This window comes from Galeopterus variegatus, unplaced genomic scaffold (assembly GCF_000696425.1).
Source record: "Galeopterus variegatus unplaced genomic scaffold, G_variegatus-3.0.2 Scaffold155, whole genome shotgun sequence".
NCBI lineage: Eukaryota > Metazoa > Chordata > Mammalia > Dermoptera > Cynocephalidae > Galeopterus > Galeopterus variegatus.
The window spans coordinates 687,202-700,431 of NW_007726266.1; the positions used below are offsets into that span (position 1 = coordinate 687,202).

General features: G+C 51.6%; 1 protein-coding gene across 1 annotated transcript in view; it reads right to left on the minus strand.

The window, feature by feature from the left end:
• Positions 1 to 13,230, minus strand: part of NXN (nucleoredoxin) — a gene marked incomplete at its 5' end in the record, with an annotated part of 148,863 nt that overhangs the window by 1,797 nt on the left and 133,836 nt on the right. Inside the window, 2 exons of the mRNA XM_008593084.1 lie at positions 2,815 to 2,939; positions 4,623 to 4,802. Coding sequence (XP_008591306.1) covers positions 2,815 to 2,939; positions 4,623 to 4,802 — 305 coding nt within the window. The remainder of the gene's footprint in view (positions 1 to 2,814; positions 2,940 to 4,622; positions 4,803 to 13,230) is intronic.

A 13,230-nucleotide genomic window follows, 5' to 3' on the forward strand; every position in this document is an offset into this window, starting at 1 on the left:
CAGGGGACTGTGCCCTGCCTTGGGGAGGGGAAGCCTGCTTTGTAAAATTCTCTCAATTCCTCCAAACCACCAGGCCAGTCATCTCTTTCTTAGCATGAAAGGAACTTTAATATTTCCTCTGCTTTTTAAAAATGCGATGTCTTTTGCTTATTTTTGCAATCAACTCTCAATTACTTGCAGCCCCACTGTGTATTATCTGAGGCCAATCTGGACTTCAACCCTGGAATGTTTTTAAAAAGAAACAGCTAGCTCACTGCTCCCCACCTCCCAACCCCTGCGGTTTCAGGGAGGACTGGAGTGGCACGGCCGGCTGGTTCAGAAGACAGGGCCACTTAAGCACCGTGGAAGTTTACGCTGGTTTGTGTATTTATTTGAGAAGGAAGCTGGCACTTTATTATACATTTCCAGCAGCTGTGAATTTTCCTAATATCAGATATAGCCTTATTCAAATATAGATGCAAACACAGAAATCCAAAGACAAGGAGAAAGGGTTGTAAGGGAGCAACCATTTGAGATTACCTTTCACACCGTTGACTCCCGTTTGGTAGACAACAGATAATGGACTCTACATACCCATCCTGAGGTTGTTTCACTGTAAAATGCACAATATTATAAACTGAATGAAAAAAAACCCTGAGTTGCCCTGCAGAGAAAGGGCCTGGGGTATTCCTGGCCTTAAATAGTGGTGAGCAGGAGGCATGAAATTTACAGCTCATTGGTTTCTGAGTCAAAATATTCCTTTCTCCAAAGGCAAAACTTTAGGAAGTTAGTGTTGGTCCCCTCCCCTCCCAATAGCATGTACTTCCCAGCTGTGCTGGGTGATTTAACATCTTTGGCACTCTTCACACTATTCAGGTGCTCATATGGGTTAATAAAAAATCTTCATGATAAACAGAGGGGAGACACCTGGACAAATACCGTGCATCTAATTCCCATTAGGAGGTCCAGACAAGCCAAGTGCTCCACTGCCTCCATTCCCAGCTCCCTCTGAGCAAACGACAGGGGATGAATTTTAATGTCTATTACAGCTTCAAAAAGGATAACTTCCACCTACCACAGAGGACAGGATCAAGACAGAAAAAAGGGGTCCCCCTTTGCCTTGGGCCCGAGTACTGGGCTCAATGCCTGATGTTCCAGCATCCTGTGCTCACCTCCCTTCCATGTTCTGAGCATAAGGACAGAGAACTGGACCAAGAAAGCCACCAGGGCCAGGAGCCCAGGTGGGAGTACAGTAAAAACAGGCAGCTAGGTGTGGAACAGAAGCCGTGAATGACACAGGCCCCTCTGTCCAGCTTTCTGGTCCAGGGAGTCTTCCTCCTGCCCCACCTGTCCTTGGCCCTCTAGGCCTAAGCGAGTCCATATGGCAGACCACATGGACAGAAGGACGAAGAGCACTGCTTCTGGAGTCACTCTGCCCTCACTGTGGTCCCCTCTCCCAGCGAAGGTCTCATCCCCTGTAAAGTGGACTAAACAATGGCTGCCAACACATGGGGCTGACATGAGGGATGTGTGAGCCTCTAGCATGCACAGCCCTCCCTGAGCCTCGCTGTCCTCTGTGAAACAGGACAGTGACTTTGTTCCCAGCCAGAGAGGTGAGGAGCAAAGGAGAATGGCAGGTGAGGCACCCGGCTCGATGCCTGGTGCGAAGAAACCTGTAAATGGTCCTTCTCAGCCGCAGGTGGAAAGCCCCTGCCCAGCGTGCTCAGCCCTTGCCACCATGCACTAGTCTTTTCTCGCAGAGCCATTCTTCAGAGTTAGAGGTCAGGACACTCAGAGTGCCCTCCCCCGCGCTTTGTGCGCGGGCCCGAGGCATGGCCTGGGAACCCTCTTTGTTCCTCTCCACCCCGGCAGGCAGGGCTCCTGGAGCTACCTGCCAGGGGCCCAGCAGAGTGGAGCCAGGGCGGCTATTGAGGAGGTGATGAACGGGTGGCTCAGGGTATCTGATGCCCCTCCACCTGTCTTCTCCATACCCCTCCTGGGATCCAGATACAATGTGAAATGAGCACGGGGCTCTGACCGACTAGAGGTATAGAGGGTGCACCGAGGGCAGGAGCGGCTTCCAAAAGGGTCTGTGGATAACAGGCTTATGCTGGGGCCTGGCTGGGGTGGGGAGGCAGCAGAGCATGCACAGAGGAGGGATCGGGGTGGGGCATGGGGGAGCATCTGCACCGGCGCTGCCATCCTGCACAGACACCCATGTGTGCAGGACGCAGGGTCCCACACCTCAGAGCAGCCAGGCACCTGCTGGAGGGGGCACCACTGAAGGGCCCCACCTTCTCACCCTGCGAAGAGTCCCCTGCTTGGGCTAGCCCATCTGGAGCCATTCAGGGGACAGCCTGAGGTAAAAGAGATGGGGAATGGCAGCAATTTCCAACCTTGGCACTGTCCCTGGCTGGCTGGGATAAAATGGGATCAGCCCACTTTGCAGGCTGGCGCAGAGGGAATAACCAAGCCCACAATTGGCCAAGCATCGGGGGCCTGGTTCTGACCCAGCACCAAGGGAGGAAGTGTGGATCCCATGTTTTGGCTGCTGCTCTCCACAGCGGCTTGGGTGGGAAACAGCCCTGGGAGGGCTTCCTCCTGTCCTGAGGCTGCTGAGTGAGCAAGGGAAGAGGAAGCAGCAGGGGTGCGAAACAGTTTTCCATGTGACAAGCCTTTTCTTGCCACATTTATCTGTAGGCTCTCCCAAAAGCACGGTCAACCCAGACGCCCGGGACCCCTTCATACATCCCCAAGGCCAGTATCATTCATGTCCTAAGAGTCTCCAGCTGAGCCAGCCTGAGGGGGAGGGGCAAGCCCTCCCTCCCTACTCACCTCCCCAGCCACAAAGAATAGAAGCGGTGCCTCCTCCTCTTTGGCTTTGTACTTGGCAATGATTTTCTCAGCAATTGGCTGAATCAGCTGCTTGGCTGCCTCGGACTCTCCATCATCCTCAGAGTCTGCGATGGGGGAAGAGAGAAAAAGACAAGAAGAAACACTGGCATGTCAGACAGGGAGGGGCACCACTGAGCGGGTCTGAGCTGCAGAAACGCCCATCCGAGCAGTCCCTGAATGGAAAAAAGAACTTCCCCTCGGACATAGGCCCCACTTCCTACACTGTGCACAAGATTGTCGGCACAGTGTGCACACACGTCACGAGCAGCAAAGCACGCTCGCGCTGCTCTCCCGCACCAGGCTCACCAGGAACAAACCCATCCCAGAAGCCAAGCTTCCCCAAGCCAGGACCTCAGGTCCCTGGTCGTTTTTCTTTCAATCACAGAATGAGAGTCCATGACCCCAGACCTCAGACCTCTGACTTCCTAGTGAAAATGGCAGAAGAAGTGGCGTGAGAGGGTGAGGACTATGATCGGTCAGGGGCTTTGATGGTGATGGGTGTATCACTCCCAGGCTCACCTGGGAGGGAGTATGCGGGCTGCACGGGGAACACACAACCAGGCTCCCCAACCCCCCTTTAGGCATCTCTCTTGCCTTGAGTGAACAGCAGTGTAGGAGCAGCCAGACACCAGGCTCCCAGGGCTCACTCCTGCTGAAACCTGTCACCGAAAGCAAGAGCAACATCCCCAAGTGGCAAAAGCAGGGGAAGGGAGAGCAGCCTTCAGCAGAGGATTTCACTCAGAAATGCCGCCCAAGAGGCCCACAGTGTGCAGAGACTCGACAAGACACACTCTGGATCCACATCTAATTTGCTTTGTGATGCTGCTTCCACATCTGTAGATGGCCGTGAGGTTCCCTAATTGTCCCTCCATTCAGAATAGTTTACTAGCCAGCCCCAGGATGTGGGTTTGTGTGTGCCTGCAGCAGGCAGGAAAACCCCAAGGTGAATGATTCCCCAAGGCTACCTCTCCCCAGAAGCCTTCTACCCCCAAGGGCAGAATCAGCCTGTAAGTCAGTTTGCTTAAGAATTCCCTTGGGTCTGCATACTGGCTCCTTTCCCAGGGCCCCCAAACCAGACGTCCAGAAAATGGGGGTAGGATGCCGCACATACTCCCTAGACACCCAGAAAAGCAGGTATGGCAGCATCTTAGCCATGATCCTATATGATAATTTTGAGTTTGACAAGAACAACAGGTCCCAAGGCAGAGGGCCCGGTGTCCCTTGGCTAGCAGTTGCTCAGTTTGCAAAAGGAACCAGGGTTATCCCACTGGGCTGCAGGGATCCTAGAGTATATGCTCCTGTGTCCTCCTGCCCAGCCTGAGCACAATCACCTACTGAACACCAAACTGCTCAGAGGATCAGCAGAAGCAGCTCAGTGTGAGTCTTGGCCCAAGGGGGCCCAGCCCTCTGCAGCTGCTGTGCGTGCAGCTCCACCTCTTTCCAACAATGGGTCTGTTCATGGGGCTGGGGGGCAGGCGCTGAAGGCATCCTCTGGGCCTGACCTATTCTGCCCAGCTGGCAGCCGGGGAGCAGCTAGGAAGGAAAGCATAGCAGCAACTCCCAGAATATCTCCCACGGGGGGGCGGGGTAGCCATAAATAAATCATTGGGGTCAAAAGCAAGGATGCTGGTAAGAGACAAAGGCCCAGGTTCAGCACTGTTAGTGACAGAAAGAAGCAGGGACAGGCATCTCCCAAGTGAGGACCAGCCCGTCCCATCCCCCCACTGGAGCCCAGCTGAGTTTCATACCTACAAAAAGGACGAGGCAGGGGCCCTCATTGAGCTGCACGGCATTGGAATCGGAGAGCTCTAGCACAGGCTTGGGGTGCCACGGGAACTCCCTGCAGTCCTCGTCGTTGAGCACCTCCACCCGCCCCTGCCGCGTGATCAGCTCCCCCTGAGGGTCCAGCACGATGAGCGTGGGGATGCCTGCAATAGAGAGAGCTCGCTTGGCCACCAGTCTGGGAGAGGCAGGCCCTGCCTGGCAGGAGGGGCTGGTCCCATCCATGGTGAGCAGGATGACAAAGGACATTCTCCCAGCAAAGAATCCCCACCTGGAGTGAAGAGCTACAGAACTCCCTCGGGTCTGCACATAACCTCTCCATGTAAACCTGAGCAAGTCACTTGGCCTGTCTGGGCCTCAGTATCCTCAGCTGCAACATGGTGAGTGTGCTGTAGTTGTACCTTACCCCACTATGTAAAGATCAATGAGGTAATGCACTTAAAGAACTTAGCACAGGGTCGTGGCACTCATTCGATGGTGGCATCTTAAAGAGAACCCAAAGATGCAGGAGATACTCCCCCATGTGTAGGGGGTCTAAAATTGAACTGAGGTGGTATAAAAACACAGACGTAGACACTCCTACACACACCAGCACAAAGCAGTCAGGATGGGAGTGCTCACACAGGCATGGAGGGCCCGCCACAGTGAGCGCAGGGGCCCAGCGCAGGGGAGGAGTCTGGGCGGGGCCGCAGCCGCAGGACTGGAGGAGGAGGACTGCGGCTGCCAGTTGAGCCCAGCAGCTGCCTGGGGAGGCTCTGAGGGGGACAGTCCCAGCGGGAGTGGTACACTGGAGGTCTGGGCTGGGGTAAGAATGCAACACAACGCTTGCCTGCAAACACATGCAGGCCCAGCTATAAAGCCTCAAATGAAAACTCAGAGAAAACCCATCCTAAGGTTACAGTCACATTTGGGTTTTCGACCTCCCTGATCTTTGCGACCCACCCTCACTGCTTCTTCTCCAGCCAGGGCTACCCCAGCAACCACAGCCCACAGAGTCAGCCTTCACCCTGCCCTTTGGGGGCACTTGTCTCTTCACTGGCAGCCAGTCCCCTCCCCCCCATGCTATCCAGACGCCTCTCCTCCCAGAGCTGACCAGAGCTTGAATTTTATATGAAAGCCGGGGCAATTCAATATTTATATATTCCAAAGTATTCGGTTAGTAATTTGCTCTACTGACATTTTACTTCTCCATGGGGGGGACACTGAAGGACCAGAAATATGGCCCTGGTGTTTTTTGTAACCTGCCATGGCAGCCAGCACAGCAGGCATGCAGTGGTGGGCCTGTCTTCAAAAGGAATAAACAAATCCATTATGTTCACACCTATTAGAGGAAGTGGCTGGATGTGTGAGGGAACTGGTCCAGAGAGAAATGGGCTCCCGAGGACGACCATTCCTCCCACATCACACACAAACACACGCAGCCGCTGCTCCTGGAGCCTTTCAGGATGCGCTCAGTGCTAGACAGGACTCCCAAGAAGCTATGTGTCAGAGCACAAGAGACAGGGCACTTCCAGCCTCATCCTAGCACCTGCGTTTTATCCCCCAGAGGCCTGGGGCCCACATCAGGTGTGTCTCCATCCTTGAGGATCACCCCAGGGCCAGCCAGCTGCACAAGAGCGCCTCCGCATCACCAAGTCCTGATCGCAAAATACATTGGCATAGTTCTCTTTTGTTGTTTTGTGTGTGTGTGTGTGTTTTTGGTGGCTAGCCTTACAGGGATGGAAACACGAATCTTGGTGTTATTAGCACCATGCTCTAACCAACTGAGCTAACCAGCCAGCCCTATTGGCATAGTTTTTTAATCAGAGTTGGTGCTTCTGAAATTGGGCAATTATGAATGTTAGGGTAAGCCAGAGCCTGCCCACTGCTATGATTAGACATAGTAGCAGGCCTGTTTGTAGCCTGGCTTGGGATGCAGAGTTGGGCTATGGAGGACAAGCACGAACAGAGGACAGAAAAAGGAAGAGAAGTAAAATCTGAAGGCAAAGCAGCCCATTTCCTGGTTCAGTGCCTCAGTCTCTCTGAGGGAATACTCTAAAGGGCCTTCTTTGTTACATGGTTGCAGTTTCCTTTGAGTCCATGCCTGTGGGGACCAGGACAGTAGACCAAGGGCATGAGCCCCCAGCTAGCTGCTGAGGAGTTCCCAGCTAATCCCACTGAGGAACAGCTCCTCTGGGCCTGGGCCTCCCTACCCCTTCCTCACAGCTCTGCAAAAAAAAAAAAGAAAGGCGAAGTCCCCTCTTGTATTTGGTGCTTTAAGCATTAAAACGCATGTCTAAGAGCCCAAGACAACAAGGCACACAGGGAAAGGGCAGTGTCGGCCATGTGACTGTGCATAAACAGAAACCAACCTGGTAAAATAACCACAGTCAGATGTGGACCCAGAGAAGCTACCATTTTCAGCAAGTGGACAGGGGAAGAGCATCTGCCTCCCCTGTGCCAGGCCACTCCCCATCAGCTGATCTTGGGTCAGTTGGCCCTAGAGTCCTAAGAATGTGCTTTCCACCAATGATGAGTCAGAGGGCACGAAAAAGGCAACTCACCTCCAGGGTGTATCTGCCTTGTGCCAGGCATGGCACAGATGCTACCTCACTGAATGCTCCTAACAGGTGGCGGCGGGAAGTACTGTAGAGTATGCATAAAGCAAGTGTACTTCACAGGGCCTGGTTTTCCAAAGCCTTGCAGTTTCAAATACTGACCTTGTAAAGGACAGGAAAATTTCCCCAGGCCATATTATCTCAGTTATAAGATAAAGAATTGTAACACAGCAAGGTTGCTGGCTCAAAGACAGACAGGCTACTGATTGATGTGTAAAGATACTGAGAAATTGCTGTAAGAAGAGAATGTTTGCTAAAATCAAGCTTTTGTTAGTGGATTGACTCAATTGCATGTTACCAGCTTCTATTGTTAAACTTGTTACACAGTACTTAGCAAAAACCCTACCTATGTTCTCTTCCTGTAACTTCCTGGTCTGGAGAATAAATGCAGGAAGAGAACCCCAATTTGCGGTTAATTTCCCAAATGGAAGGAATGCCTTGCTCTTGAGGGTTCTGGGAGATTAACCCCTTTCTGGGGCTTCTCACTGCTAAGAGATGGGCTTTGAGTAATCTTTGGTGGCTCCGTCACCCAGGGAAAAAGAGGTGACAAATCCATGGGAGGCAAAGCAACAAGTACCATCATCCTCGCCTTAACAGGTGTCAGGTTGCCTCCCATGGTAACCCAGCCAGTCAGTGGTCCCGCTGGAGAGGAGCCCTGGTCTGCCTGTTGTAAAAGCTCCTGCCCTTCTTACCAGGCCACTGACTGTTGGGGGCTCTCCCAGCACCTGGTTCGGGGAGCCTCTTAACCAGGGCAAGGAAAAGCCCCTGTATCTGCAACTTTCTGCACCCCCACCCCCCACTTCTCCTCCTTCCTCAGGCTGTGGTGGAGGAGGCTGAGACTACAGTAGCTTTCCCCCCAAACCCCCCATCATGCATTCCCTGCTGCCCTCTTCCCTGAAGCAGGTTCTGCAAAGTAGAGACTTCTAAAGAGAAAACACGGTGAAGCCTCTAATGGGAGACTTAAAGGGAATGGCAAATTTCTAATCAATGCCTTTATACAAAATAACTTTCACACCAGCAAGGGGCTTCTTGCAGGGAATGAAAAAGTTGCAGCTCATTGTTGCTTTGCTTGAACTTGTCCCTTCCCAGCATGGACGGCAGGGTGGTGCAGTTGAGGAATTCTAGGGAAAGCCAGGCAAGTCACTTAACTTCTTTGAGCTTCATTTCCACAGCTGCCAGTGGGGATAATGATAGTTTCCTACCTTATTTGGTTGTTGTGAGGAATAAACAAGATATGAGTGTAAGTATAAGTTTTTAGCAGAGTACCTGGTATGTAGTGAGTGTTCCATAAGTGTCAGCTATTATTATAAATGGTTTTTTTTTTTTTTTAATCATCTGTAAGTTGGCTATTTGGCTCATGAGAAAGCAGAGGTACAGAAGACTGGTACATTGCTCTTGTGAGATCAACAGAAAGCTCCATGCTGGGCTGGAAGAAGTTAGCTAAAGCAACAGAAAAATAACACAGAGTTCCAGTACTAGTGTCATGTCTGCCAAGTGTGGGGTTGGGGCTGTTTGACTTACTCCATCCCAAGCTTAACTTTAGAGCTTAGAACATATACCCTACGTTCCTAGAGAAGGCTCAACCCCCAGCCCCTGACCTGGGGAGCTGGACTGGACCCCAGCTGTACCTAAGAATCCCTTTCCTCGCTCATTTTTCCTCACTCATCTCCCTCAAGATGTAGAGAAAAAAGAACAATGCCTAAGAAGCCGGCTCCAACTTCTTTCCTCCTGGGGGCAATCTATCTGTGAGTATTTAAAACAATCTTTTTTTTTTTTTCCTTTTTGTCTTTTTTTCATGACTGGCAACGGGATCGCAACCCTCGGTGTCGTGCCCACACCGCACTCAGCCAGTGAGCGGACGGATCTCTATATGGGATCCGAACCCACGGCAGGAGCGCCGCCGCGCTCCCAAGCGCCGCACTCTACTGAGTGCACCACCGGGCCGGCCCTAAAACAATCTTAAGTCTGTGTGTACCGAGACTGTCCGGTGGTTTAGTGTGGTGGCTTTTCTACTTACTGCCAAGGAAATGGGAAGTTTTGAAGGAGGTGGCAGGGTTGGGGGGGGAGTGGCTGGAGCAAAGAAGGTCAAGTCATGCAGGAGGAAGGAGGAGCGGGACAGGGTTGTAACCCAGCTTTCTCTTCACCTGGATGGCAACAAGATCTGAGCAGGCTGGGATAATTTCCCAAAGATTTCTGGGAGTTGAGAGGAGAAATAGGAGGAAAAGCAGATCCCCAGACAGGAAGAGCAGATTAGGGCACATTGGCAGGGCAAACTATTATGCGATCATGAAGAGCGTAGCAACGTGGAAAATGTTTGCAATCCATTGTTAAGTAAAAAATGCAGAGGGCTCAGTGCTATGTGTACATTACAACAATGTATAAGATGTATGCATGTGAACAGACACCAAAAGGGACTCAGCAAAGTGAAAACAGTTGTGCTAGTGAGGCAGGGATGTGGTCGAGACGAGGTGTGTGTGTGTGTGTGTGTGTGTGTGTGTGTGTGTGTGTGTGTGTGTGTGTGTGTGTGGGCTTCTAATGGTATCGTAATAAATGCGTTAACAAGATAAAAATCAGCACTGAAGGGGTGGGGAGGGAAATACAAACGCAAACCAATGCTTTGACCAAATCAACTGCCAATTCCATTTATCCCTCTTTTCCTCTTCCTGGCTCCCCCCCAAACCTTCCCTTGCTTAGAGAGAGAAGGAAAGGAACAAGGCAGCTGGTTTGAGTGGTGAAGCTCAGAGAAATTCAAGGGAGGTCAAAGGGATGGATCTGGGCCTACTTGAACTTGGCCAGCAGGTCCAAAAGCTGCTCAGACAGGTGCCTGTGTCAGGAGACAGCCACAAAGACATTTATGGCGATGCTCTTGTCATACAGAAAATCTAGAAACAACCAACCATTTATAAACAGTGGAGCAGCTAAATAAACTGGGGTACACTCATACAAGGAAACATACTTGTCGTCACTGAAAATACATGAACTAGGTGTAAATATCAACAGGGATAAATCTTGAAACTTGAAAACATGTTAAGTGAGAAAAGCAAGTTACAAAACGATACTACAGCATGTCAGCATCTTAAGCACGCTTCCAAAAGACACACCGAACAGTTCTATATATGATTCATGGATTTACATATATGCAGTAAAAAGGTGACACAGAGTACGAAGATCCACATTACAGGTACGGTGGTGCTGCCGCCAGGGAAAGGGGAGAAGGAGGGCAGGGCAGCAGAGCAAGGGAACCGCCTGTGACTCTTTGTTTATACTTTAAATACCTGAGCGAAATGTCAATTCTGGGTGGTGGCCGCATGGGTGTTTATTACATTATTCTCTGTCCTTTCCTGCTTCTCTCTTTTTTATGTTCTCAAAATCAAACCACACAAAACAGAACACCAAAGCAGCTCAGTAGGTCCGGAGGCAGGCCCCAGCCCTCCCCAGGCCGATGGGGTCAGCTCCAGACAGCCTGTGCCGGCCCTTTAAATACTAAGATTTGTCTACAAAAAACACCAGAATTGGCTGCTTGCGCTGTACTGACTGAAAAATACAAAACCCAAATGTTTCGTTTTTATAGAAACAGATTCTGCCTCAAATCCATTTTCTGAACCAGGCAACAAAGAGGGCAAAGGAAGGGAAAGAGAAGAGAAAGGAGGGAAACAGAAGGGGAAGAAAGGGAAAAGGGAAGGGGAGTAGAAAGCAGAAGAAGACAAAATGAGAAGGAAAGAGAAAGAGAAGACAACTAGAGGCTGGGGGAGCAAAGAACCCCACAGCACGGCCTCCAGCCCGCAGGCTGTAGCGCCCGCCCTGCTCCCGGGGTGTCCTCCCGCGTCCCCTCTAGTAGGACCTGCACAGCCCTCGGGCTGTCAGCCCTCCCCACAGGTTGGGGGCAGGGAGAGGGGGCGAGGAACAAAACCAGCCAGGGCCCCTAGCCCATGAGAGGGGGCTCTAAGCCTCCCTGCAAAGAACACGGTGTTCTCTGACAGCTGAGGATTACTGAGACAATCGCTAATGGGATTTGCCTTTTGCCAAGTGTGTCTAAACGGTTTCTGTGGAAAGGCATTTTTAAACAGCTTATAGGGCCGCAAATTCCCCAGTCTGCACAAATGCTGGGAGTAGGGAGGCCCTAGGATGTGGGGAAGCCACTACTCCCATGAGACAAAAGAAATGGATGGAGACCAAATGCCAGGCCCTTGGTGAGCTTGGTAGCCCTGTGAACACTGCTGGTTCACGCAGCCTGGGCTCAGTCCATCCAGGGCACCCGAAGGGAGCCAGCGACCAGCCCGCTGGCAGCAGCAGGACTTCTGGCCTGGCCAGCCCAGGGCAGACTCACCACCAAGGCCTGCAGCAGGTCCTGCCACTCTGTGAAAAGGATGACTCAAGGGCCACAGCCTCCGGGTCCAGACTTTCCCACCTGGCCCCACCCCACATGGACACCTCAACACACCATCAGCATTTCGCAAGGCCCCCTTCACTCTGAGGGGTGATACTCAAAATCCAGCTCCGGAGATGCTCATAGGCTTTGGGTTCTTTTTGCTCTACCCATTTCATCCGAGCCTGGGAGGGTAACACAGGGAAGCTCTGCCCTCATATACAAAGTGACTGGCAGACCAAGTTACTCCCTCTCTATAAGGCACAGAGACTGGCCAGGTGGAAGCAGCTCACCTTGGGTGCAGACAGTAGAATGTACCTGGTATTGCTCTGTAAAAGCACCTTTCTCAAAATGCTTCACGAAGAGACAAAATATGGAGTGAGAGCCCAGTGCATATACACAGAGCCAAAGAGGGAGCAGGAACTCTCCCAGAGATAGCTCTGTAGGATTTGCTGAAGACCAGACACTCAAACAGCCAGAAACCCGCAATGACTCTGTGCGTGTGTGCTCGCGTGTACGTGTACACATACACATAAACGCATCAGCCTAAGTTCTAAGCACAGAGTCACAGAAAAGCTCAGAAATATTCAGAATTCAATCAAAAATAATCGTCAGAGTCTTGTGATGCTATGAAGAGTATGAAAGAACACACAGTTCCTTCAAGTTGAAAGGTATTTAGAGCTAGACGAGAGACGTTTAAATATCCTCAGAGACAAAGAAAAGCAGAAACCACTCAAGGGACAGTGCAGCCTAGGGAGGAATTGCCAGCTTCCAAGAATAGAGAGGATGGGAAATGATACCAGTCAAACCAGGGATGTGAACTACAAGAGCCCTGAAGGCTAAATGACCATTATTTGGAGGGAAGGGATGCAGCACTGTGAACAGGACTATGAGTGTGGCCCGAATGCTGGACATACCCAACCTCAATGCACTGAGAAGGTATTTCCAGATGATATCATTGGAATGATATTATTATTTCCTTAATAAATAAGCATCTTTCAAACCTCAGAAGATCTAGAATTAAGTTTAGAAATACTGGGCCGGCCCGGTGGCGCACTGGATAAGTGCGCCGCTTGGGAAGCGTGGCGGTGCTCCCGCCCGAGGGTTCAGATCCCACATACAGACCGGTTCCCGCTCACTGGCTGAGTGAGGCGCGGGGGCAACACCAAGGTTTGCAATCCCGTTGCCGGTCCCCGGTCCGGTACGGGGGCAACACTGAGGGTTGCGATCCGTTGCCGGACACGGAAAAAGACAAAAGACAAAAAAAAAAAAAAAAGAAATACAAATCAAACTCACGGCACTGTGTGTCAAGAATCCATGCATATTTAACATTTAACTTCAGGGCCGAGCCTGTGGTGCACTCGGGAGAGTGCGGCGCTGGAAGCACAGCAGCGCTCCCACCGCAGGTTCGGATCCTATATAGGGATGACTGGTGCGCTCACAGCGCTCACTGGCTGAGCACGGTGCGGCCGGTCTCAAAAAGGACAAAAAAAAAAAAAAACATTTATGGGCCGGCCCGGTGGCGCACTGGATAGTGCGCCGCTTGGGAAGCGCGGCGGCGCCCCCGGCCGCGGGGTGGGATCCCACATACAGACCGGTTCCCGCTCACTG